Genomic DNA, 27446 nt, shown 5'->3' on the forward strand with positions numbered 1-27446 from the left:
TCTAGGTGTGTATACCCATGGAAACTGAGAATTTTCCAGGCAAGTTTTGGAATCGGGGACGTTTCTGGGCATTCCCTTTTTTATGTTCAGATGCCTGATCTTCTTTCCCTGTAACCTCATTGCTGGACAGGTAACTCATCTTTTTAGTTTGCCTGGAAGCTCTGTTGAGTAGGCCACATTAGGGTCCTTCCAAGACCCACACTAGGTTTATATTACTATCTGGTCCATCTGACTTTGCATCTCTTTGGGCCACCTCTGGTTTACAGTATGCAGCGGGTTTCAGAGGAGAAAAAAGAGCCTTTCAGATCTTCCCAGCAGGGCTGCCCCGTGCACTCTGTGCCCCTGTTGGCACTGTCTGCAGGTCCTCTGGTGGTTGTGAGGTTGCTGCAAGGGTGCCAGGCAGAGAGCTGTGCGGTGCTGAAACCCAGCCATGCTCTGCTTATTATACTACGTGCCATGGCGTGGAGTTTTATTCACTCACAGGAAGAGTGCTTTTTCTTTAATTCACCCATGGGTGATGTATGGGCTATTGGAAGCTCTGTCTCTTCTTTTCTCCTGTTGTGGGAAAAGTATCTTATTACTTTGGAAGAAAGTCACTCCAAATTCCAGTCAGGGATACTACTACTACTACTAAGTCACTTCAGTTGTGTCCGACACTGTGTGATCCCATAGACGGCAGCCCACCAGGCTCCCCCGTCCCTGGGATTCTCCAGGCAAGAACACTGGAGTGGGTTGCCATTTCCTTCTCCAATGTATGAAAGTGAAAAGTGAAAGTGAAGTCGCTTAGTCGTGTCCGACCCTCAGCGACGCCATGGACTGCAGCCTTCCAGGCTCCTTTGTCCATGGGATTTTCCAGGCAAAAGTACTAGAATGGGGTGCCATTGCCTTCTCCGCAGATGAGGGATTTGAGACTTGAAGTTTTAGATGTTGTTTTCAAGGTCCATGGCTAAGAAGTGATGGAAGGCGAATTAGAATCAAAATCCCATTTAATTTTTTCAGAAAGATTTCTTTTTAGGATAAATTGGCACTGTGTGCTCTAGACAAAATATTTCATAATTCCACCCTCAAGGATATGACTGTCCATGCAGAGTAAAGATACATGGTATGTAAATGATCAGACCACATAGTGATTGCACGTGGTAGGTTCTCCATTCATATTTTTAAATATTTGTTAAGGCAGCATTCTTATTATATAAGAAGTTCATGTTATATAAGAAGATACAAATGTATAAGAAAAATATATAATATAGGGCTTCCTTAGTGACTGACCCTTGGACTGCAAGGAGATCCAACCAGTCCATTCTGAAGGAGATCAGCCCTGGGATATTTTTGGAGGGAATGATGCTGAAGCTGAAACTCCAGTACTTTGGCCACCTCATGCGAAGAGTTGACTCATTGGAAAAGACTCTGATGCTGGGAGGGATTGGGGGCAGGAGGAGAAGGGGACGACAGAGGATGAGATGGCTGGATGGCATCACTGACTCGATGGACGTGAGTCTGAGTGAACTCCAGGAGTTGGTGATAGACAGGGAGGCCTGGAGTGCTGCGATTCATGGGTCGCAAAGAGTTGGACACGACTGAGCGACTGAACTGAACTGAACTAGTGACTGAAACAGTAAAGAATCTGTCTGCAATGCAGTAGACCCTGGGTCGGGAATATCTTCTAGAGAAGGGAATGGCTGCCCACTTCAGTATTCTTGTCTGGAGAATTCCATGGACAGAGGAGCCTGATGGACTACAGTTTGTGGGGTTGCAAAGAGTCAGACATGACTGAGTGACTAACACAGACATATATATGTGCACATGCATACATGCTTCACAGACACACACTCAGAAACACACACACAATGCTTTGTGCAACCTTATTTTCATTAACCTAGCTCTTCTGTATCTCACAGAAATCTGTATGAAAACTTTTTCATACTAGAAAGGAAAGAAAAAGCATATGTACTCAGGAAGAACTTTGGTAGCAGTTGTCAGTTTGTAGCCAAATACCAAATCTCTATGAGCCATATGTTGGGGGTGTGATGGAGAAGGCAGTAAGGGAATAGATTTTCTGGTATTTTGTTTGTGATAAGGATTGATTATAGCTAGAGCTATTTGGGAACCATTCTATTCTGTCCATTTCTAACTTTATCTTGACTTACTCTTCTGTCATTCCTTTCTTTTAAATTTGCATTCTCCTTGGTCCTTCCTTGCTAATAAGCAGGACTGTTTTGATTGCCATTCCTGCTGTGAGTTTTTCAAAATATGCTATCTCTGTATATGAACTTTTTCATTACCCATGTTAAGATTTAACATCTGTGAATCGCATTAGTATTTACTATCAGTGTTTTAGGAGTTGATGATGCAGTTTGTCAGTTAGTCACAAACTTTTTCTCAATTGTACTTCTTAGTTCTCCTCCTCATTAGCTTTAGACTGAACAAGGACGTGCTATGCTAAAGCCTTTGACCGTGTGGATCATAGCAAACTGTGGGAACTTCTTAAAGAGATGGGAGTACCAGATCACTTTACCTATCTCCTGAGAAACCTGCGTGCCGGCCAAGAAGCAACAGTTAAAAACTGGAAATAGAACAACTAACTTGTTCAAAACTGGGAAAGGAGTATGACAAGGCTGTGTATTGTCACTCTGCTTATTTAACTTATATGCAGAGTACATCATGCAAAATGCTGGGCTGAATGAATCACAAGCTGGAATCAAGATTGCTGGGAAAAATATCAACAACCTCAGATATACAGATGATTCCACTCTAATGGCAGAAAGTCAAGAGGAACTAAAGAGCGTCTTGATAAAGGTGAAAGAGGAACGTGAAAAAGCTGGCTTGAAACCCAGCATTTAAAAAACTAAGATGATGGCATCTGATCCCTTCACTTCTTGGCAAATAGAAGGGGAAAAAGTGGAAGCAGTGACAGATTTTATTTTCTTGGGCTCCAAAATCACTATGGATCATGGCTGCAGCCATGAAATTAAAAGATAGTTGCTTCTTGGAAGGAAAGCTATGACAAACCTAGACAGTCTGTTAAAAAGCAGAGACATCACTTTGCTGGCAAAGGCCTGCCTAGTTAAAGCTGTGGTTTTTCCAGTAGTCCTGTATGGATGTGAGAGTTGTACCATAAGGAAAGCTGAGCACTGAAGAATTGATGCTTTCAAACTGTGATTCTGAAGAAGACTCTTGAGAGTTCTTTGGACTGCCAGAAGATCAAACCTGTCAATCCTAAAGGAAATCAGTCCTGAATATTCATTGGAAGGGCTGAAGCTGAAACTTAATACTTTGGCCATCTGATGTGAAAACCTACTCATTGGAAAAGACCCTGATGCTGGGAAAGCTTGAGGGCAAAAGGAGAAGGCAGCAGAGAATGAGATGATTAGATAGTATCACTGACTCAGTGGACATGAATTTGATCAATCTGCAGGAGATGGTGAAGGACAGGGAAGCCTGGCATGCTGTAGTCCATAGGGTTGCAAAGAGAGTTGGACACGAGTTAGAGACTGAACAGCAATGCACAGGGACAGAAAGTATGGGTGAACTATTAGAAAATAAAAAAGGGTCCCTAAAACAGATACTCTTGAACTACTAATAGTATCACACAGAAACAAGGACACTATTCTATCTTAAGTAACATGTAGTCTTCATGCTAGTTATTTTGGTCTACATCTACAATAACTTTTAAAAATACTATGTTGAATAATATCTACATTTTAAAAACAGTATATATACTTCAACATATGAAAGTCAATTAATATATAAGCTATATTAATAAAGAATGAAAAACCACATGATCATTTAAGCAGAGGCAAAAAAGCAGTTGACACAATCTAACACTATTTCATGTTAAAAACATGTAATAAACTAGAAATGGAAGGGAACTTTCTAATCTGATGAAGGCTATCAATGAAAAATCCATAGTTAACAATGTACTTAGTGGTAAAAGACTGAAGGCTTTTACCCTCAGATTTTGAATAGGACAGAGATATCCACTCTTGTCATATCTGTTCAACATTGTACTGGAGATTGTAGGTAGGGGAATTGGGCAAGAAAAAGAAATAAGTATCAGCCAGATTGGAAAGAAGATGCAAAACTATTTCTAATTTTTGATCGCACTTATATATAGAAAATCCTAAGAATTTTACACACACACACACAATTAGGGCTAATAAACAAGTTTAGCAAGGTTGTAGGACACAAAATCAGTGTGCGAAAATCAGATGTATTTCTGTACACTCAGTTCAGTTCAGTTCAGTCGCTCAGTTGTGTCCGACTCTTTGCGACCCCATGAATCGCAGCACGCCAGGCCTCCCTGTCCATCACCATCTCCCGAAGTTCACTCAGACTACCAATAAATAATCAAAAATGAAGTTAAGAAAACATGTATTTATGGTAACATCAAAAATAAGATATTTAGGAATAGTGTAACAAAAGAAGTAAAAGATTTATTTGTGCAATGAAACTTACAAACCATTGTTTAAAGAAATTAAAGAAGGCCTCAGTAAACGGGAAGATTTAGCAGCATTCAGGAATACAAGTCAAAAGCATCAGGAAAATACAAGTCAAAACCTTAGTGAGCTGTCCATTTCATATCCAGTAGGATAGCTATAATTTAAAAGATGAACAATAGCAATTATTGTGGAAGATTTGGAGAACTGGTGAAAATGAAATTCTCTTATTCTGCTGGTAAGAGTGTAAATGGTGCTGCCACTTTGGCAGTTTCTCAGAAGGTTAACATAAAGTTACCACGTGGCCCAGCAGGTTCATTTCTTGGTGTATACCTGAGAAAAGTGAAAACACGTTCACACAAAAACTTGTACACGGGTGTTCATAGCACCATTATCCATAATAGATGAAAAGTGGAAACAACCCAGTGCTCATCAAATGATGAGCAGATTTTTTTAATGTAGTATATCCATAAAGTGGAATATTATTCAGTCATAATAAGGAATGGCATACTGACAAATGCTACAACATGGGTGAGCCTTGAGAATGAAAGCCACATATAGAAGGTTGCAGGAATGTGTGAAATGTCCAGAACAGGCAAATCCATAGGGACAGAAAGTCTTGCCTAGAGTTGGAAGACGGGAAATGACTGTTAGTGTATATAGAGTTTCATTTTGGAGTCATGAAAATGTTCTGGAATTAAGTAGTGGTGATCATTTCTACTTTGTGAATATAGTAAAATTATTGAAGAGTACCCTTTAAGATAAGTGAATTTTATGATATATGAATTATATCTCAATAAAAGGATAATTTTTTAAATGTCTTATAAGTTTATCTTTTGGTCACCTTTGGAGATTACTGTGGCATGAACTCATTATTCTGCAAAGTGGTAAATTTATGGAAATAATTCTGTATTAACTGATAACAGAATGACCAAATAGCTCACTAGGGAAAGCTTTTTTTTTTTTTAATGGTAGTTTTTCTAAAAACTGTAACTAATTAATGGTAGAACACCACTAATTTGCTGTATCTACTGGAAAAATTAATGATAGTCATTGGCTACTAATGAGGGAACTTGATGGTGAATGGATCAGGATGGTAATCCTTCTGATCCATCTTAACATTACTCAAAGACATTATGTGTCTCCTGCCTTCAGCCTATTGAATCAAACAAGGGAGTTTTCCTTCTGCAGGTCCTCATTCAATCTGTAAAACAGTCCTCTATAGTTGTGATAAAGTGTGCCTCCTGAGGCTTCCCCTTTCCTCTCCAGGCAGTCCTGTTTTAACTTTACTGTCTCTGGCAGTCTTTGTCAGAAAGTTTGGTTTAGGGCAAGATGAAGTTTGTGTATTGATTTTTCTTTTCGTTTTATGCTTTTGTGTGATTCTTTAAAAAAAAAAACAACCAACTTTTAATTTTATATTGGTGTGTAACCTATTAACAATTTTGTGGTAGTTTCAGGAGCACAACAGAGCGACTCAGCCATGCATATACATGTATCTATTCTCCCCCAAACTCCCTTCCCATCGAGGCTGCAGCATAACATTGAGCAGAGTCCCCTGTGCTACACAGTAGGTCCTTTTTGGTTGTTACTTTTAAATATAGCAGTGTGTACCTGTCCATCTCAAGGTGATAGGGTCATGGATGACTTTACTAAGTCATCTTCAACCTAAGGAGTCTTTGGGAACCAAGTCCATAGACTAGGTGAGAGGTAAGACCTGAGCTAGGTCAGAGGGGATGTCAGTAGAGTACCAGGACAGAGTGACTTGTTTGGGGATATCAGGGATTTCATTAATGTTTGTTAACTGTGGAATGGATGTAAGTGAGCTTGTCCAGTTTTAGAGTTTCATTGCAATTAAGGTATGAATTGTGCCAGTGTATCTGTGGTCCATTTCAAGAGTTACCACACATAAACTGAGTCAGTCATGTGCTTCTGGAGGAGAGGTTACACACTGGTGGCTGATACGTCAAATCTGGCCCACAACTGTGTTTTATTTGGCTCCCACAATATGGGTTTTTTTTTTTCTTTAATTTATTGCCAACATTTCAAAATAGAATTCACATAAAACTTAGGGTTTCTGGCTTCTGTTGAAAAAGCAGAAGATCTGGCAACACCGGGCTTACCTTTTCCTCAGGGCATTAGCTTCAGCTTCAGCTTAATAGTGCCTGCCTTAGACCCAGTCCTCTGCCGCCTGTGTAACTCACTGCCTTTGTGGGCGTTTGAGTGTGTGATCCTTACTGCAGTAGTTTCAGGAAGCTGTTTTCTAAATCCTACATTGTTACTGTCAGCTACCTTTCTTCTTACATTGCTATTTTAACACACTGTATAACTCCTGTCTAATTAGAATATCAGCTCTGTGTTAGCAGTAAGTGTGTGTCTTCTATTTCTGGATATTCTCCATGGTGCTAGTATACGGCCTTACATACTTAGGAAAGTCAGTACATATTTATACATCTCTACTCAGATTTGGCAAGGTAATTGAGGAAGCCCAATATCCCTGGTATAGGGCTTCCCTTGTGGCTCAGCTGGTAAAGAATCCGCCTGCAATGCAGGAGGCCTGGATTCAATCCCTGGGCTGGGAAGATCCCCTAGAGAAGGAAAAGGCTACCCACTGCAGTATTCTGGCCTGGAGAATTTCATGGACTATATAGTTGATGGGGTTGCTATAAAGAGTCAGACACGACTGAAAGAGTCAGACATGACTGACCAACTTTCACTTTCAATATCCCTGGTGGCTCAGATGGTAAGGAATCCACCTGCAGTGCAGGAGACCTGGGTTGATCCCTGGGTTGGGAAGTCCCTTGGAAGAGGGCATGGCAACCCACTCCAGTATTCTTGTCTGGGGAATCCCCATGGTTAGGGAAGCCTGGTGGGCTACAGTCCATGGAGTCCCAAAGAGTCAGACACTACTGAGCAACTAAGCACAGCACAATATGCCTTGATACTCAAGACATTTTTATGATATAGGAAACTGTCTTGATACGTAGGTTGGGAAGCAGATTAGTATTTTATTGGCCATATTAATAATGTGGATCCATTGAGTTAGATCTGATAAGTATTTTCTCATAGGTAAATGATTGTAGAAAATAAAAGGAAAGAGCTAAGCTCTTTCTTGGGATATTCATCAGAAATGATGTAGAAAAATGAATTTATTGGTTTTGTTTTTTTAAAAACGGTTACTTGATGATACAGGTACAAAGAGATAATGCAACAGTTGGTGGTTGTAAAGAAGGATAGGAAAAAGCTATGTTGTGTACATGTGGTTGGATTGTTGAGCTCAGTTTAAGAGGAAGTCCTTCATAGTAATGAAGTAATTGCTATAAAGTTATTGAAAATTGTCTTATTTTATGAACACAACTATATCTTCTTTAGCCACACACTAGGCAGTTGGGTAATGGTTTTGAACATTGTAAATGTTTGAACATTGTAAATGTTGGTTTCATGCCATGAATATTTCTTGACTTGTACTGTGTATTTTTACACAGGTGAGAAATTCATCCACGCTTCTCTTTAGTACCTTGATCACAAGAATATTTGGAGTTAAAAGGGGAAAGGATGAACTTTCCAAAAAAAATAGGTAAGCTTCATCTAATGCTAACTTTATTTTTTACAAAATATCATTCTGGCCAAAAATAATTTTTAGAATTTTGCTTACTTTCATAGATTGATCTAGAGCATAAAACTATAAAAACACTATAGTAGATGAACCTATGCTGCCAAATGTTAAGCCCCTAGGCAAAAATATCTACTGTTTAATAAGTGGACCTTTCAAAGCAACAAAAATATTGGAGGTAGCAAGGGCTGAAATGTAGAGCTTGTTTCTCAGTGCAGCAGCTAAAGTTGTTTTTGTTTTGTTTTGCTTCTGATTTAATCTTCTTCAGGTATTCCTGAAATGTCCTAAATTGCTTTTTCTTAATGTGTCATCAAGTACTAGCTTGTGCAATATCTTTGCTTTTATAGTAACTGGAAGTTTAAATGTCTATGGTATACTCATCGGGCCATGTTCCAGGTTACTTCTGCATTAACCTGTAGCCAGGGGGAGTAGTTAAAGGTGCTGGACACACAGAATAAACAATGCTCTTAACTTTTAGGTCTTCTGTGTTGTGTTTACTCTCTAAGATGTTTTTCTCTTAGGATTTTTTTTTTAATGTCTGGAGGAAAACTTATTGAAACACTTTGATTATGAGTAATCTTTGGATACAAGGCAAAAGTTCTGTTTGTTGGTTTTTAAAGAAGAGAAGCTTTGAATAGTTGTTTATTAGCAGTTGGGAGGGTTTAATGGCAGTCTGCTGGCTTGCAGTTGTTAACACTAGATGTCACTGTCGCTGCGTGTTTAATCACCTCCTGTAACTATTTAGGGTCTGATTTGGCCCAGTGGTCTTTCTCTTGATGCTCTAGAGATGAATCAAGCCCTATTCCTCTCCTGCCAAAAAAAGTTGATGATCAAATTTTTAATTCAGATTTTAAGCTCGTTTATTAAAATATATTTTCTTGTGGTGGAACTAAGCCTTAAGGATTAGAAAATATCATGAAATAATTATTTGATGTACTGTTAGTAATTCTAATGAAACCTACTGGTAGTTCTGAATTGTCATTTAAATTGCCGTTTATCACCCCATGCCTGCTAAGTTGCTTTAGTTGTGTCCGACTCTGCAGCCCCTGTGGACTGTATCCTCTGTCCGTGGGATTCTCTAGGCAAGAATACTGGAGTGGGTTGCCCCACCCTCCTCCAAGGGATCTTCCTGACCCAGGTATCAAACTCACATCTTTTGCGTTTCCTGCCTTGCCGGATGGGTTCTTTACCACTAGCGCCAACTGGGAAGCCCTATTTATCATTCCATAAAATTCAGTAAATATTTAAATGGAAAGCAGTTGGTTATAAATGTGAATTCCTTGAGTATACTTAGGAAATACTAGAGAGGTTTTTTGGGTTTTTTTTTAGCTGAGTTGTATTTTTAATAAGGCTAACATTATTTTTTTGAAAGAATGATTATAATTTTTACTGTTTGGCCCAGTTCCTAAATAAATTCTTCCTGTCACTAGTTATTTTTCTTTTTAGCTTTGCTTATTTTGTTAATAATTCAACAAAGTGCTAAGGGTTAAAATGGTTTGGTCATATTATAAAGGCCATGGTAAATAGTATATAAATAAAATATGATATGAGGTTATCAAACAAGTAAAATTAATATTTAAAACTGAACTCTAAGAAATGCTTTTTTCTTCTCTCTTTTACTTTTTATAAAAGTGATTCTTGGATGTGTCGCAACTTTTACTATGTATAGGATAAAATGATGAGATTCATTTTATGTAGGTTACTTCTGAGGAGAGTGGAAGAATACACAATGAAACCACACTACGGTAATCTCTTTGCCACAGCACGCTGATGGGAACCTCCATTATAAGTTCATTCCTCTTAAATAGGAAAAGTTACAGAATATATAACTTGCCTAGAAAGAGGGAAATTGAATATTCACATAATTGTTTTGAGGAAAGCTGACAAGTGAAACTAAGGTATTAAAATGTTTTAAAAATGTGATGAGCAGTTTTGGTAAGAGTTTTTCTTTCAGTGATCTGAAGCTTGGTATATTTTGTTACACTTTCAAGGCTTCTGTTCTCTGTTTAACCCTCCAAGAGTCTATTTCTTCGCAGCATTGCGAGGTTTGCGCTCTAAAACCTTAGTGTCTTCAGCTTGCCATTGTTTCAATGATTCTTCTAGTTGATCTTTGTTTAATTATGTCATATTGGGGTGAAAATGTTTATGTACCTGTCTGCTACAATATTAAGTCCCTGAGGGCACTTTGCTTCTATTTTGTGTATATGTGATGGGTGCTGTAAGAATGCTAGTAATAATGAAGTCTTTCTTGTTGGTTGGTTGCTCAGCCATTGAATAACTAAGCTCAGCCAGTAAGACCTCACAGGCTGGTGAAGGCTACTTTCACAGCCACAGATTGTTCTGCCACAATCTTGCAAATGTGTGCTCTTGATCAGAATGGAACTGGACATAAAAACATCTGCCTTTCCCATCTAGTGGGGGAAAAAAGTGTCTGTCTTGGAGTAAACAGACTTGGTTTCTAAGCATTTTGCTGCCACTGGAGATGACCTTAATAGACTCCCTTATCTGCTTTGCACTTCAGTTTCTCCATCTATAGAACAGGAATGACAAAAATCTGTGTTCTGTATTCATAGGGCCACAGGGAGGATAAAACAAACTATTAACAGTTCATTTTCTTGTAAAATATTCAAAGTTCTATGCAATTAGAAATATAATTTGCTTTTTCTCTGTTACCACTTCTTTTATTATACTCATTCCATTGTCTTACCATTGTCTTCTGGAGTACAGGATCACTATCTTATCCTTATTTTTGTTTGCCTAGTGCCTAGCATAGTGTCTGGCATGGCCAGAAATACTTGAATAAGCATTTTTTTTACTAGATGAGAGATGAGACATCTGGTTTCTCCTGCTGCCTTTGTTGTCATAGAGCCACCATGACCAACTGAAACAAATTAGTTAACCTGTCTGGGCCTTGGTTTTCTCCTCTAAGATAAGAGATTTGGACTATCCTTGAGGTCTCTTGTTTCTATCAAATACTAAGCTAGGGTTTACATAATTGTAACTAGAATTGTGAGTTTGGTAAACTGCTGTGTTCCCAGTGCCTAGAACAGTAGCTGCCTGGTAGTTCAGTTCAGTTCAGTCACTCAGTTGTGTCCGACTCTTTGCAACCCCATGGACTGCAGCACGCCAGGCTTCCCTGTCCATCACCAACTCCCAGAGCTTGCTCAAGCTCATGTCCATTGAGTTGGTGATGCCATCCAACCATCTCATCCTCTGTCGTCCCCTTCTTCTCATGCCTTCAGTCTTTACCAGCATCAGGGTCTTTTCCAGTCAGTCAGTTCTTTACATCAGGTGGCCAAAGTATTGGAGTTTCAGCTTCACCATCAGTCCTTCCAATGAATATTTAAAGGAATATTGATTTCCTTTAGGATTGACTGGTTTGATCTCCTTACAGTCCAAGGGACTCTCAAGAGTCTTCTCTAACACCACAGTTCAAAAGTATCAATTCTTTGGAGCTCAGCTTTCTTTACAGTCCAACTCTCACATCCATACTTGACTGCTGGAAAAACCAAAGCTTTGACTATGTGGACCTTTGTCAGCAAAGTAGTATCTCTGCCTGGTAGTAGGGACAAGTTCCCCTTTCATGTATAAAGAAAGGAGCAGGAAATTTCTATGGTGGTCCAGTGGTTAGGAATCCACCTTGCAGTGTGGGGGACATCGGTTCAATCCCTGGTCCAGGAACTAAGATCCCACATGCTACAGAGCAGCTAAGCCCATGACCCACAGCTGGTGAGTTCGTGTGTTACAACAAAAGACTCCCACGTGCCACATCTAAGACCAAATGCAGCCAAATTAAAAATACATATATACTTTTTTTTTAGAAAAAGAAAGCAGCAGAGGTTCTGCATCCCCATTAATAGGTATATAGAGTAGCCCTCTGAATGCTCATAATGATTGAACTCTGGAGCTCATTAGCCTTGTTCTAGATGGGTCTTTTGGATTATGAAGAATGAGAAAACATAAGTTTTACTTGTTTGTTTTAAATACTGTTACTACATTTTAATTTTCTAAAGCACCTTTTCTTTCTATTTATTATCCCCCAGACTGACTTGGCCTGACAGAATGAATAATTGATCCTTTGTAGAATCAGAAACTACACAGCTCTGTGATGTGGGGAGCGTGCTGGGCTTCCCACATGGCCTCCATCTGCCTTGAGTGGGCTCACCTTGGTAGTTCCTCATTCCTCACAGACAGGAGCTAAACCAATGTGATCTTTACCTCTGGTCTTTCCCTTTAACCCCTTTGTGTATTAACTGTCAGCTATTCTAGTCCCTGGTAAATGACAAATATCAACATACATGTAGTAGTCTGAAAAACTTTATTTTATTCATTACTTTTTAAAAGCTTATTTTTATTTTCTTTAATTTTTTAAATGTTTAATTGGAGGATAATTGCTTTACAATGTTGTGTTGGCTTCTGCAGTGTGAATCAGTGATAAACATACATATATCCCCTCCCTCTTTTTTTCTTCTTTCACTCAGCTTTATTGATGTAAAAATGACAAAATTATATATATTTAAAGTGTGCAACATGATTTGACATACATATACATTGTGAAATGATTACTAGATTTTGCAGTTCTGTTTGGAATTTTATCTCAGTTAAGTTGAAGTTGCCCTAAAATATTTTGAACATATAACTACCTGATTTTCAAAGATAAGCCTGAAATATGATTTTACCCTCAAGATGAAATATGAGGAATTCAGCACTTAGTGCTTTTTTCCATGAAAAGCTTTATTTTAGACTTTGCCAAAGCTTCATGCAGGTGCTCAGTACAGAGTGTTCTATAGCTCTTGCTCTCTCCATGTTAAACCAGTCAGCCAATAAGAATTGATAAACATTTGTCATTAACTCAGTGTTGACACAGCAGAGGAGTCCATGAGAAATAGAAAACGTGGACCTTGCTCAGGGAGCTCACCCTTCAGCTCGGGAAACAAGAACTGTCCTTTGTGAAACAGGTACAAATAGAAGACGTCATAACAGTAATCAGGAGCACAGTGGAATCTGAGTAATGGATGCATTAGAAGTTCATCAGTGGAGAGCCGAGTGGAGCACTTGGGTGGACTGTTTCTGATAAAGCTTTGGGGATGAGTAGATTTGGGGTACATAGAAACAAGTAGGTTGAAAAAGAAGAACAAAAGAGAAATAGTCTTGTTTTCAGTGTTAAGTACAATCTTCATTCTGTCATTTTAGAGAGAGCTCATATTCAAATTAATAGCTTAGGATGGTTTAGTATAATTTAAGGGGAAAATGTTTGTAAAAGGATCACTAGGTCCAAGTAAAATTATTTCTAATGAGTATGTTGGGAGATGTTAAATTGTTTTATTTTCCTGAGTATAAATAACAGAGACTTGCTTTAGTTATTCCCCTTAACGTCTTAGTGGTGTGGCTCTGGAAGGATCCTCTAAGGGACATCTAATCTAGTCCAGCCCTTGCTTATAGACAGATTTTGAAGCAATTTCCAGACAGACTGGCTTCTCTCCTGTTGTTCATGTTTTCTAGGAAAAGAGATTCCGCAAGTTTTTGTGGTTACCCACTCCATTGTTTCAGAAAGAACTGGGTTCTCAAAACTAAAATTGGGAGCTGTAGGGCAACTAGGTTTTTATATTTTCAAGAGTGTAATTATTAGAATTCAGAATAGCTTATTTTATTTGCTTTGAACTACATACTAGTTTGTAGCATGTGCCTATTTGGCCAAGCTGAAGATTCACATTTTCTTTTGACTGTGGCCTGGATAATCTTAACATCCTCAGACCGAAAGGGTTCTCATTTTTTTCCCATTCAACAAGCATTTATATTGTGTGCCCTCTGCTTTATATTGTGTGATCCTCTGCTGGGCACTGGGATCCAAAGATGAATCAGACATACTCTTGGCCCTAAGGAAACTGACCATCTGATGAAGATTATGGCCGTTACCTGCTGCGCTAGACTCTGTCCCACCCATGTGAAAGGAAGGAAGAAGTAGTGAGGGAAGATGGCATATCCATTTGTGTGCTCAACATATGCCAAAGTCTTTATAAGTGTCTAATTTAGCCTTCATCACAGCCCTGCAGAATGAATAGAGTCATTCTAATTTCACCAAGAAGTAAATTAAGGTTGGTGAGGTTGAGTTACTTGCTGGAGGTCATGCAGCCAGAAAGTGGTAGAGCCTGAATCCAAATCCAGCTGCATCTGCAGAGTGCCTGTGGATTTACCCACCAGCACACACAGCCCCCTGTGAGCAGTGAGGCACCGTTGAGAGTCTGGCTTTAGATTTGACACCCATGGGAAATGAGGCACTTCACCCAGAGTTTCAGTGTGGAGCCAGGACTCTCACATCTCTCTTATGGCAGGTTGATTTTAAGACCCTTTAATTACTCCCAGTAGGATATCAGTGTGGCCAGAAAGCCATTTACCTCTATAAAACTCCTGGGTTTGATGACAGTTGGGTGCTATAGAGAGAGGATTTGGGGGTTTTGTTATAATCTTTGTCTATGGTATGATGTCTTCCAGGCTTAACCTAATGTTTTTCCAAATCTCTAATTATATTTTTCATTCATTTGTTTAATAACAATTATAATAATAGCCCTCATTATATTAGTTTTTGTATTTGAGAGGACCTAAGAAGCTATGCCGGAGAAGGCAATGGCACCCCATTCCAGTACTCTTGCCTGGAAAATCCCATGGATGGAGGAGCCTGGTGGGCTACAATCCATGGGGTCGCTAAGAGTCGGACACGACTGAGCGACTTCACTTTCACTTTTCACTTTCATGCATTGGAGAAGAAAATGGCAACCCACTCCAGTGTTCTTGCCTGGAGAATCCCAGGGACGGTGGAGCCTGGTGGGCTGCCATCTGTTGGGTCACACAGAGTCGAACACAACTGAAGCGACTTAGCAGCAGCAGAAGAAGCTACGCAGTCCTGTTCTCATTTTGCAGATGTGAAAATTGAGGTGCTCAAGGTCACACAGCTAGTGCTGGAAATAAGGTTAATGGTTATTTTTAGCTCACAGTTAGCTCAACTAGGACATTTTAAAAATTTAGCTGATCATTTGTAAATGGAGTTTCTATTAGCAACAATAATACTAGTTTGGATTCAAATATTTTGAAATTAAGCTAAGAGCCCCAGTGTTTTGATATGGTCTGGAGGTGTCATTCATGCATTTTTCACAGTTGTTTATAGAACATTCAATCTAGGTCTTTAGGCAGAGTAGGTAAATGTGTACTTTTGCAGACTGAAAGTAAAGTACAGATCTTGAGTAACCCTTATTGAAAAGTTCTTAAAATCAGAATTCTGTGTACTCTGACACTTTGGCCTACTAGAGTTTCATGTTTCAAGTTTTTGTTCATTCTTAGGTTCATGGATCACAAGTAGGAAAACCACAAATAAAAATTTTAACCAAAAAGAAGCTCTTAAAAAGAAATATGTTCATGAACTTGAAGTGGGAATTACTCACTGTGTTCTTAAATATTGACTCTTGCCGGGGCGAAGTAATCTTTGTTCCTAAGTACTGCTTCAGGCCATTGCCTTCTTTAATAACTAAGGCATTGTTGCTTTAGTTTGAGCATGTTCTATGGAATTTTGGCAATGCATGCATCCTCTTTCTGTGTCTCAGTAAAAGCATGAGTAAATATTTTTTCTTAGCTTTGGTATTTTTGTAGCTTATATTTTATATGAACCAGACTAATATAATGTAATACCAGGATTACATAATTTAGGACATCAGGATTTCTTCCAGGACTGTGAGATAAAGTCCTCATTTATCAGGGGCTTTACAAGCAGTATTTGTTGCTCATTCAGTACCTGTAGAGAAGTACCACAGAGCTCTTTTCCCAATTAGAAAATGGAGTCAAAGAGGTTAAAACCAGAGGGAACAGTTTCTTTAGAACTTGGATAATATTTCTTCTTTATTCAGAACTTGGTCCTTTTAACTATTGATTTTAGTAATGTATAGTTTAGAAATTCTAGGAATTTCAGACTATTCTTATTACACACCAAGATGCCAGACTTTTAATAAAATATAATCAATAAAAAGTTTTCATTGAATTCTTATCATGTGCCTTTCCACTCTAGTATCTCCTAAAGTAGTTTATGACATGGTCTTGGATTTAAAGGAGTTTATTATTTACTGATAGAGAAAACATGTGATCTAGTTTAGGAAAAATGAATACCCAACTCTTCTGATATTGTCAGGGAATGGGGGGCAGAGGGAGTCAGAGGAGGATGAGGTCAGTCTCCATGCAGGAGTTTGGGCTTAATCTGGATTTGAAAATATGGTCAGGATTTGAATAGGTAGAGAGAAGGATGTTGCCTATAAGGTTATATAGGCATGAACAAAGATATCAGTGGTGAAACACTTGTTGTATATGTCTGAGAAAGTTAGAAGATAAAACCAGACCAGGGCTGAAAGCTCACAATGGAAATATTCATTCATTCATCCATTTTTTTCCATTTATTCCTAGAGCCAAGGATTCATTGATCACCTACCCTCCGTAGGCACTAGACCAGGTTCTGGAGCTATATCAGTGAGTAACACAGATAAGCCAAGGAGACTAGTTTGAATTTTACATGACATTATGAGTCATTTTGAAGTTTTAGTCTTGGAGTATTCCATGATACAGGCATTGTTTTAGGAAATCATTTGAGAAGTGATTGCATTTTGTGTTCCCCACTTGTAGTATTGGAAAATATGATGCCAGACTATGGAAGAAAGTTACTTAGGAATAACTTGTACTCTCTGTAGATTGTTAAAGCATAGCTCCAGCTTGATGTGGTTTTTTTTTTTTTAAACATTTATTCTATTTGTTACTTCTAAATTGAGTAGTGACTATATTAGAGGGGAATATACCTTATATTTTGAGGATTACTAGTTTCCTCAAGGTATTAAAAAGATATTTAGTGAAAAGTAGTTTATTATAAAGTCAAGTAAGTTTTGAAAATACTGGATTAAATTCAAATTTCTTTATGACAGGACTTCTCAGGACAGTTCATATGCTCTAATAGGCTTTGTGAATCTTCAGTAACCCAACATATTTGACAATGGATCTCAGAACATCTATTACCCTCTTGTGTTCCATCAGACATAGTTTAGGCGATATTGCCATGGGGATACTGGTTGAGGCAGGTGAAAGGCATGTTTCCAATCATTAGAAGCTGTACCATACAAAGGAAGATATTCATTTCAGGTCTATCTTGGTAGCAACAGAAGGACTTCGTTTTAGTTGCAGTTAAATATACTGTAAGTTATCTTGAGTTGTCAGGTAAAAATTTTAAATGGTATCCTCACATATGGTAGGTGGTCAATAAATATGAATCAGTAAAATCTCATATAACTTTAGACCTTTTAAAATCTTATATATAAAGTGCTTCTTTGAGAAAATAAACTTCACACCAAATTAGTTTCTTCTGCCATTTTGTTAGATGAAGATAATGTCCCTTTTCCCAAAAGCTTTGATCATTGATAATGGGGGAAATAGGGCCTACACCATGGTTGATGAACTTAACAAGGTTAGTGCCAAGCCCATCAGAGTGTGACGTATGTATCTGTGTGTGTGTATGTGTGTGTTAGTTGGGAGGGCAGATAGGGAGAGGAGAACAGAACAGTAACCAAATTTGAAATATAATAGGTAAGACTTTAGGACCTACTAGTATGGCTGAGTTTTATACCTTTGGTCTGTATGTCTTGCTAGCAGCATCTCATTGTTGCCCTTTATCAAGGACACTTGGAGCTATTATAAATAGCTCCATTGTAAATATTTAAACAGAGGCTTTAAATAATTCAGATTTGAAGCAGTTAGAATGCTTTTGGCTGCAAGTAACAGAAAACTCAAATAAAAATTTAAACTATAAGGAAAAGTTACTACCTCAGATATAACCAAGAAGTTTTAAGAAGAATTGATTTATTCATCATTGATTCATTTGATGAGGTTGATAACATCATCAGAGACCCAGGTCCTTTGCATTTTTCACCATGGCATCCTAGATGCGAAGGCACTGGCCCCAAACAAGTTTTCTTCCTGATTTCAAGATGGCTGCCATTCCTGCCATCACATCTCGATGCAGCAGATGCAATATTCAGTGGCTTGTGTGTCCCTATTTCTTTTTCAGAATGACACCACCACCTCCTGTATGAGTTCCCACACTCTCAACTCCACACTCTACAGACTTCCCTTCAACATCTTTTTGGCAGTGTTAACATCTTAGTATGCCCCAGCTTATCCCGGACAATGGATCCACCATAATTAACTTAGACTAATTAGGATTCTCCAGTTGGCTCTGGGGTTGGTGCCAGCCCTCCCTGAAGCATATGACTACAGAGAGAAGGGTGAATACCCAACCAAAGTCAAATACTGTTAAAGAAAGGATGGGGTGAGGGAATGGATTTTTATTAGGTGACTAATAATGTCTGCTGTTACATCCTTCTAGGCTATCTCAAAAGCTTTGGAAATGTTTTCATTTCATTAGGAAGATAAATTATATATGTAGCATTTTAACCTAATAGGAAAGTGTATTTTCCCTTTATTTATCCAATTCCTTCATGTAATTTTTAAAAGATATGAAGTAGTAAAAGTGTCTGGGTTTGTGGTTCTGTATCACTCCTATAGGCAAGGCTTCATTAAAAATTTTTGCTTAGGAACAAAGTTTTGTCTTCACACATGAAAGAAGTTTTGTATAGCTTTAAAATAGAGATACTGAATAAAATAAAATGAATTTCTAAGTCAGAAAATGCTACTTTGCAATATGAAATATATCTCTGATTCATAGCTAACCTCCAAAAAGCTAACAGAGCATTAACATTGTTTTTATTATAAACTCTTAACTCACTTTGGAATTTGACCCATATTACAACATTGATTTTTTTCTTGTAGGGTCAAATGGTATGAAGTCAAATCTAAATTTATTGAAATTGGTACTTAATTATTTTTATTTCTAAACACAAAATCCCTGTTCTATTTAAACTGAGCATAGTATTTTGATGTGACTTTTGGGGCCTCTGAATTCAAATTAGGCCATTTGTCTTGAATGATTTCTCTTTCTTTATCTGCCAGGTTTCTTTCTTTTCTGTCTGTCCAAACTGTTACCATTTTATTCTGCACAAACTGCCTCTATAGAAGTGGAAGGTGTCTGGGTCACAGTAAACCAGCCCAGCTCAAAGGAAGTTGGGGTCAGACTGGCTACATTTGACAAGGATCAGTAAGTCTGATCCAGGTGCTAAACCTTGGTGGTCTAGGATTTTCTACTGTAGAAGCACATCCCTAGAGCCATCCATTGCTCCTAATACATCTTTGTCTTCCACCGCTCCTAATACATCTTTGTCTTTCTTCTGTTTATCTCTATGAGCACTCGTTGTGAACAACTCATTTGGATACATAAAAATGATCCTCCGTTTATAAGCACACCTTCTCCCTTTAAATTCACTTAATCCCGTTTTCACCCCCCTACAATCAGAGCCCTCCCTTCTAGGCCACTCGTTTCACTTTTACAATCGGTGGTCTGTTTAGATGGGTCAGTTTTTTTTTTTTTCCTTCATCATTTTTTCAACATGTTTACTGTGTTCAAGATACTGAGCACTGAGGGGAGTACAGACCTTTGTAAAGTGTGATCTGTATATTTGAAGAATAGTGGAGGAGGAGAGCTAAGACTTGAACTCAGTTGTCATGCAAGGTGGAAAAGCCACAAGTACTCTGATAGCACCTTTCTGGTCCCTCAAGGGAGAGCTTGAGGGCTCCACTCCTTCCGCTTCCTGGCTTCCTGGCTTCCTGGCTTCCTGGCTTCCTGGCTTCCTGGCTTCCGTGCTGCAGCGGAAGTGCACCTGTAAGAGCTCACACTCTTCAAAAGCTCATCCTCTCTAAACCCTTCTCTTTCCCTTCCCGGTTCTACCATTTAGGTGAGACTATCTCACGTGACCATTTCTTTATCTTGCCTTTGTTTTATCTGTGGGACAAGCAATGATTCAGATCATAATCAGTAAACGAGAGGGTGGTAGTAATGATATCCCTGCCCTGTCTGTATTTGGAAACGCAGTTCTCTGTAGTGAAAAAAGTGTCACTGGCCTCTGAAGGTGGTGAACGCCCACTTTTTTCCCAGAATCACACCACAAGTCATCCTCTCTGCGTCCTTTCTGCTTTTAATTAAGCCAGCTTAATTTTCCTAAGCTTCAACATGTTAGGGAAATAAAAGAGAACTTCTCTTTCAGTGGTGTTCTCTTGCTTTGATTAGCTACTAATGCTGCATGTAATAACATAAGGTTTAACTTTTTATCGTTGTTAAAATATAATGTTTCAGTGGGAAAGTAAATATATTTTCTAAGGGATACCTGCAGTGCCTCCGCTTATATTTATGTCTTTGGAAAACATGTTTCAATTGCCAGATGATCATTTGTAAATTGTGGCCTTTCTACAGATGGACATTTCTTTCTTAAATACTTGCTTATTCTTTTCCTTCTTGTTTTCAACCCCAACTGCCTTCAGAATTGTACTGCAAACTGGTTGGTTCACCCATGAAAACTGAATTCCAGGGTATTCATGGCATTTTCTGTTTAGGTTTATTTCTCTGGAAATCTCTTCTTGCCCCCACCCTCCATTAAATTAAAGTGTAATGATTTTTCTTTGTTTTGTAAATAAAACTCTTTCTAGCATTTTTCTATCATTTAAAAATAATGTTCCTTATGATAGACAAATCATGGTTAACTTAATAATTCTCTTACTATTTAATATTTAGTTTTCCCCTAATTTAAAAAATATTTTTAATAATGTTGTGGTGAATATTTACAAAGTGTTTTAATACATAGGGTTATTTCTTACAGATAGAGTCTCCTCAGTGTGATTTCTTGGCAACAGTGTATAACTAGACTTCAGCTTCTTTTTATGTGTATTGTCAGAATTCTTGATAAATTAGACTTGAAAAATGATTTCCCCCTGTCACCCTCTTAACTCAGGAATTTTCATTAGTTCTCTGTTGCCCATGGCCTAACATCTCTGCCCGTTTAACTGGCCTTTGTCCTTTTTGTTAAATCTTTTTTTTTTCTTCTTGTTTTAACCAACTGTCTGCCATTGAGCATTTACAGTCTGTCTTCTTTTTCCATGTTATAAAAAGTGGTACAAGAAATACCTTCATAGTTTTTAGCTTTTCCTATGTTTTCTGGACTATTTCTTTGGGATAAATGATCAGAAATTGAAATACAGAATTAGAGAATATAAACATTCCATGAAACTGATTGCCAGACTTCCTTTAAATAAGATAACGATTTACAAATTTGCCAGCACATATAATCTTTCTAGCAGTGGGTATTATCCTTTTTTTAAAGCAGGTTTTTGAGAAGGTGGGAGGGGAAAATTAGCATGTTGTTTCAATTTATATTGCTGTTATTAATGATAAGGTTGAACATTTGCCCACATTATTTGTTGGTTAATTGTATTTTCTTCAGTTTAGCTTTCAAGGCCCTGTATAATTTGAACCTGCCCTTTTCACCTTGTCTCCTATTAGTCAAACCCACAAATATTTATCGAACTCCTACCAGCTACCAACGAATTCATGTAGTCTAATCAAGCTAATCTAACTACTGTTCCTTTCAATGTTATGATTTTCCTTTTTGTTGCTTTTGTTCATGTTTTTTCTGTTCCTAAAATGCTTATCCCTTCTTTTCTGCTCACAGTATGCTGATTTTCCCCATCCTTTAGGGTTCACTCTGCATCTTTTTTCCTCTGAGACATTTTCCTCTGAGCCACCATATGTGGCTTCCTTGAGAGCAGGGCCTGTGTCTGATGCCTTTTCTTTGGCCCTAGTATCTTGTAAAGGGTCTGCCTTACATAGGAGGCAAAGAAGTGATCTATTGATGTTGCTAAGAAAATGCATGTGGTGTTCAGCAGCTCTCGATTTAACCTTTGACTAACTTTGGGCAAGTTTAGTTTGTTGAGTCTCTGTTTCTTTATCCCAGCATCATCATAGATTGGAGATGATACTTCAGTCTGCCTCTAGAGTTGCTGTGAGGAGAGTGTGATAAAGCTCATCAAGGGCCTGGTACTTGTTATACAGGAGGCTCTCTTTCAGTGAGAATTGTTTTTAAATTAGCTGAACGAGTCAGGCTTGGTAATCCCAGCACTCACTGGTCTCCCTTTCCTTAGGCCTCTTCCAGGTGTACCCCGAATGATGTGTGCTGTCTCTTTCTTGTGTTGGGATTGCTTCTTGCGAATTAGTTTGCTGCTATTCAGTTGCTAAGTCGTGTCTGACTCGTTGCGACCCTGTGGACTGTGTAGCCTGCCAGGTTCTTCTGTCCTTGAGGTTTCCCAGGCAAGAATACTGGGGGGGTTGCCTTCTGCATTGGCAGGCAGGTTCTTTACCACTGAGCACCAGGGAAGCCCATGTGAACTAATTAGGCACTCTCAAATCAATCCCAAGTTATCAAGGGGAGGAACTGTGTTTTAAGTCTGTTGCATGTCCTATAGCAGTGTGTACTGATTGGTTAGGTATAGCTGAGTAACTTTGGTAGCAATGAAAATAAGGGCAAAGCAGTGATGAAGATCTCATCTGTTTTTTACTGAAATCTTTACTGGACCTTTGCTAGAAGAAATTATTTTATTTTAGGGTTTTTAAGAAATGCTTAGTTTTGTTGCCTGTTCAGCCAACTGGAGTTAGTTATCCAGTAGAAAATGGTAAAAATGTCCAAATAATACCACTGGATTTCACTTTTCCATATAGTGTTTCAAAGTGTTGTATTCATTAATATTTGTGAGAAACCTATGGTTAATACCACCAGAAGTCATAAACTAAACCAGATTTCCCCCTGTTTTAGCTTTCACATGACTTGGATTAACAACAGTGTTACTCCCTAATTTACACCTGGGATTTAAAAACCTTCTCAAAAAGCTGAAACAATGATTCATATTTAGTCACCATATGACTGGATTATTTTCATTTATTGAAAATATAAACAAGAAAAAATATCCTGGATAAAGAGCTCCATGTATTTTAACTAGTGACAGATGCTATGATCAGAATTTCTACTTAAGTCAGGCATTTTTGACATACACCTCAAGCCTCGCAATTAAGCTTTATGCCTTTCCAAACATAACAGTTAACCAATAAACCAAAATATCAGCCCGGTCTGGCTTAGCTCAGCGGTCTTTTGATTTCTTCCAGTCTGTTTGATGTGGAGGCTTATTGAGATTTATCTACTGAGCTGTTCATAGTTTGTAGGGCTGGCTATATTATATAAGATTCCATTAGTGACAGGAGAGTGTAGACAGTCTCTACAGTGTGGATAATTTCGTCTGTTGTGCTGGTCATGGGTTTGTTGAAATTTTTAAGACTTCTGTCGAGATTTTTAAAAATTTATACTCAATGATTTTTATTTCCCAGTTTATACCATAGCCTCAAAACAGATATAATTTGATTGGTCCAATTTTGTAGAAAATTTTTAACTGTCAGTAGAAATCTGTATGTAGATTGAAAAGTTTTCCACTTATTGGGACAAGTTTATCCACAAGGGAGATAAAAATAAAAAATATACAGTAAGCAGTTATAAATGTTGGGTATGCTACATGCTAAGTCATTTCAGTCACATCCGACTCTCTGTGACCCTGAAGACTGTAGCCCACCAGACTCCTCTGTCCATGGGTTTATCCTGGCAAGAATACTAGACTGGGTTGTCGTTTCCTACTTCAGGGAATATTGGGTATACCTAATATTGGGTGAGTTAGATATCATTCCATTATGCTGTTTGTGATGGTAATAGCATCAGTATCCTCAGCTTTATAAGGTAAAAGCTGCAGGGGACTTTCATTAATTTATGTCATGCAATCTGGAATACTCAATAAGATAATTATTATTGTCCTCATTCTAAATGACACACTTGGAATTCATATTATTTATTTGCTACATGTTTCATATCTAGTATGAAGCAGAGCTGGTGTTCAAGTTCAGATACAACTCCCAAACCAGTTATTTTTGCATTTCGTTAAAGCTTTTTGTTATATAATACACAATATTTCTAAAAGTAACAATGTCCTGCCAAACAGCTTTCCAGTGGTTTAATCACATCCTCTTCCTAAGAAGTAGATTAAAATTACTCATGTTTACCCTACTGGAGATAAGAGAATAAGGGCATATTGGAGGAATAATAAAATGTATTCATTCTTTCTGCCTCAGTTGCCTCATGTATTGAATGGGGGAAGTAACTAGTACTCACCTCATTGGGCTTTGAGGTGGATTAAGTGAATAAATGGGGCTTCCCTGGTGGCTCAGATGGTAAAGAATCTGCCTGCAACGCAGGACACCATGGTTTGATCCCTGGGTTGGGAAGATCCCCTGGAGGAAGGCATGGCAACCCACTCCAGTATTCTTGCCTGGAGAATCTCCATGGACAGAGGAGCCTGGCGGGCTACAGTTTCTGGGGTCGCAAAGAGTCGGACATGACTGAGCAACTAAGCACAGCATAGCACAAGTGAATAAACAAATGCAGGAGATTAGAACAGTGCCTGGTGTAGAGTAAATGGTAATATGTTTTGCTATTATTGCCTTCATTTACTCAGCAGGGTTTATTCATCTGTTGCTACATGCCAGGTAATGTACTAGGTATTGAAAGGTAAGTAAGTCCAAGTCTTTGGTCTCACAATCAAGGGAAGGAGACATACAGCAGAATATACACCATTGGCATGAATGTTCTATACAGAGGTCTGCAAGGAGATTTGGAAGCACAAGTAGAGATGAGTACCTGCTGTTAGAAAGGCTTCCTGTAAGAATTCGGGCTGAGCTTGAAGTAAAAGTTAGCCAAGAAAACAGCAGTGGAAGAAAAGGGAGCCAGAAGGACAGATGACAGTGGTAAAAGGTTGGTAGGAACACACTTCCTCAATTAGGATTTCTTGAAGACTTTCCCTAGTAGTCACAGTATTGTTGTTCAGTTGCTGTCATATCCAGCTCTTTGTGACATGATGAACTGCAGCCCACCAGGCTTCCCTGTCCTTCAGTATCTCCCAAAGTTTGCTCAAACTCATGTCCATTGAGTCAATGATGCATCTAACCATCTCATTCTCTGAATAGTTACGTGTTTAAAATATTGACTTATGTAATCTTTTTTATGGAGAATATTATGAAGAACTATGTTTTAAGGAACGCACTTTGGGAAATTGAGTAAATCTGGTGGTGAGAAGTGAGTGCAGGTCAGAAATGGGATAGATATGGAGAAGGGGGTATGGTTAGAGATATTAAGTCAGTTTAACAGTATTTAATGAAAAATGAAGAGACTGAGGGAGAGGAAAGAAAGATAGTGAGGTGAGAGCAGATTTGGGGCTTAGAATAGTGTCTGGGGCTGACGGTGCGGTTTACGGAGGTGAAGATTTAGGAGAAACATTGGAGTGGAATGGGGGAGATTCGGACTTCAGTTGTTGTATCTGTTTTGAGGTGCCTGAGGGACACCCAAGGGAACATACTCATCACAGCGTTCATTGTCCTGGGTCTGGAGCATATGAGTGAGTTCTGGGCCGGGTGAAGGAGCCATTCGTGAGAGATGGTATTTTATGCCAGGAAATTGACTGAGAGAACCCAGTCGGGCGAGCGTAGACTTGCTGGGGCCATCACTGTTTAAGTGACGTGTGGAGAAGGAGGATCCCTCAGCAAAGGGATTTCGACAATCTAATATTCTTTGGGACAGTTCGGATATTCTTTGGGACAATCTGATATTCTCTTTGTCAGTTCCCCTGTGCCCTCTTTTCAAGATCTGTGAGTATTTTGTTTTTGTGTGTGTGTTTTTTTTTTAAAGTGTCTGACTCCACCCATGCAGGAAATCTAGTTTGTGGGCCACTCCTTCTCCCAGGAATCTGGGTAGTTGTAGAAAGAGGCACTTCACCCACACCGTAAGCTCTCTGCGGAGAGTGTGAGAGATACCGCCCAACCCTTCCAAGCCCAGTGGGGGAAGGTGGAGCCATGTTGCACTGTTAAGTTTTTGAGTATGCGGTCTTTCAGTGTAACTGAAAAAATCATGAAAGAGAAGTATTCCACTAGATTAAACAAGTTCAATGGGTTTTAATTTTCCTGATAAACTATTATTAAGAAATTGTTTTGGAGATTTACTCTCTGAGTAGGATTAGCTAACCTACATTTTTCATTTGGATAAGTGGTTCTTTAATTAGAAACCAAGATTAAGGGAATAGTTTCCCATTGCTTTATATAGTCTAGAGAAGGTATGTGAAAATGCCAAATGAAAGTTTTCCTCATGCTAGTGAGGAGCAGGGAAAACAAGAGGAAATTATAATATGTTAAGGGAAAGGATTCTGTTCATCCAGCATGCCTGCTTTTATCTTCAATTCTGGAAGTCTCTGCCGGCATTTTTTTTTTTTTTTCCTAATTCCCTATTCTTGTCGTGCCAGAAGTTGCATATTTCTGGCAAAACGTTCCTTACTGGCTGGGGGTGCAACAAGAAATCCTTTGCCAGAGAATTAAGCAAGCAGAAGTCTGTCAAAACAAATATTCTAGTTTGAAAATATAGTCCTGTGGGGGGGAGGGGGAGGGGTGGATAGTGGAGGAGGCCAGGGCATGTTCTAAGGTTGAGTATTTATTTCATAAGAATTCTGTGTCCTAAAAGATTGTTGCTGGTAGGAGTGCTGGAAAAAACAGGATTGTGGTACATTAAATGTACCGATGAGCAAGGATGGATTTTCTGGGGATTTTTGGTTTGCTCTTGTGTTTGGTATTTAGCTCTTATAATGACAGCCTTTGCTAAGAGTGAAACATTTGATAACAAATAGCCTTTAAATTTAATTGAAGAGGAATTTAACAAAACTTATGTTTACATGGAAAAACTCTCAGGCCTGAGGATATTAAACATGTATAAATAAACATGCACATAAACACACAGTCCACTTCATAAGCATTTATTTGACTGGGAAATGCCAACTTTATGTAATTTCAGTCTTAAAAGTATTGGCCTATTGATTCTGAAAAAGCACAATTTTTTTTTCTTCCCTACTTTTCCTTGTACCTCTCTCTTGTTACTTTAAAAGAAAATCATTTTATAGAAGAATGATTATAGATTGGATAGATGTAATGTTTTGGGATTTCTTTGCTATTTAGTTGCTTAAATCTATTATAATTTTGCTCTTCAAGTTAGAGAAACAGAGACTGATGCTTGTGTTACTTTCCACTGGGATATGGGATGGGATTAACCATATTAAGCTCCAAGGATGAAAATCATTGCACACAGAGGTGGATTTTGAAGATTTCCTGACCATATATCTGCCTACAAATGATATTATTTTTTGAAAGAATTTTAAAAACTAAAATGTGCTACATTGTAGTATTGAAGTAAGTGATCATACATAATAGAATGTCTTCATAATAAAGCAAAGCCCTCAAAGTAGTATTAATGAAATGCAGACCGCTTTATTCTTGTCTCCTTTTAGGCAAGTTTTAGACTAGCTGTCATCTA

The 27446-nt window shown here is 38.4% G+C and overlaps 1 protein-coding gene across 3 annotated transcripts in view; it reads left to right on the top strand.

The window, feature by feature from the left end:
- The window catches only part of THADA (THADA armadillo repeat containing), a 322784-nt gene that overhangs the window by 83605 nt on the left and 211733 nt on the right, over nt 1–27446 (top strand). For all 3 annotated transcript variants that reach the window (XM_068965145.1, XM_068965155.1, XM_068965164.1), the window contains exon 25: nt 7919–8010. In XM_068965145.1, the coding sequence (XP_068821246.1) occupies nt 7919–8010 (92 nt within the window). The remainder of the gene's footprint in view (nt 1–7918; nt 8011–27446) is intronic.

Source organism: Capricornis sumatraensis, chromosome 1 (assembly GCF_032405125.1).
Source record: "Capricornis sumatraensis isolate serow.1 chromosome 1, serow.2, whole genome shotgun sequence".
In the NCBI taxonomy this organism is placed as follows: Eukaryota; Metazoa; Chordata; class Mammalia; order Artiodactyla; family Bovidae; genus Capricornis; species Capricornis sumatraensis.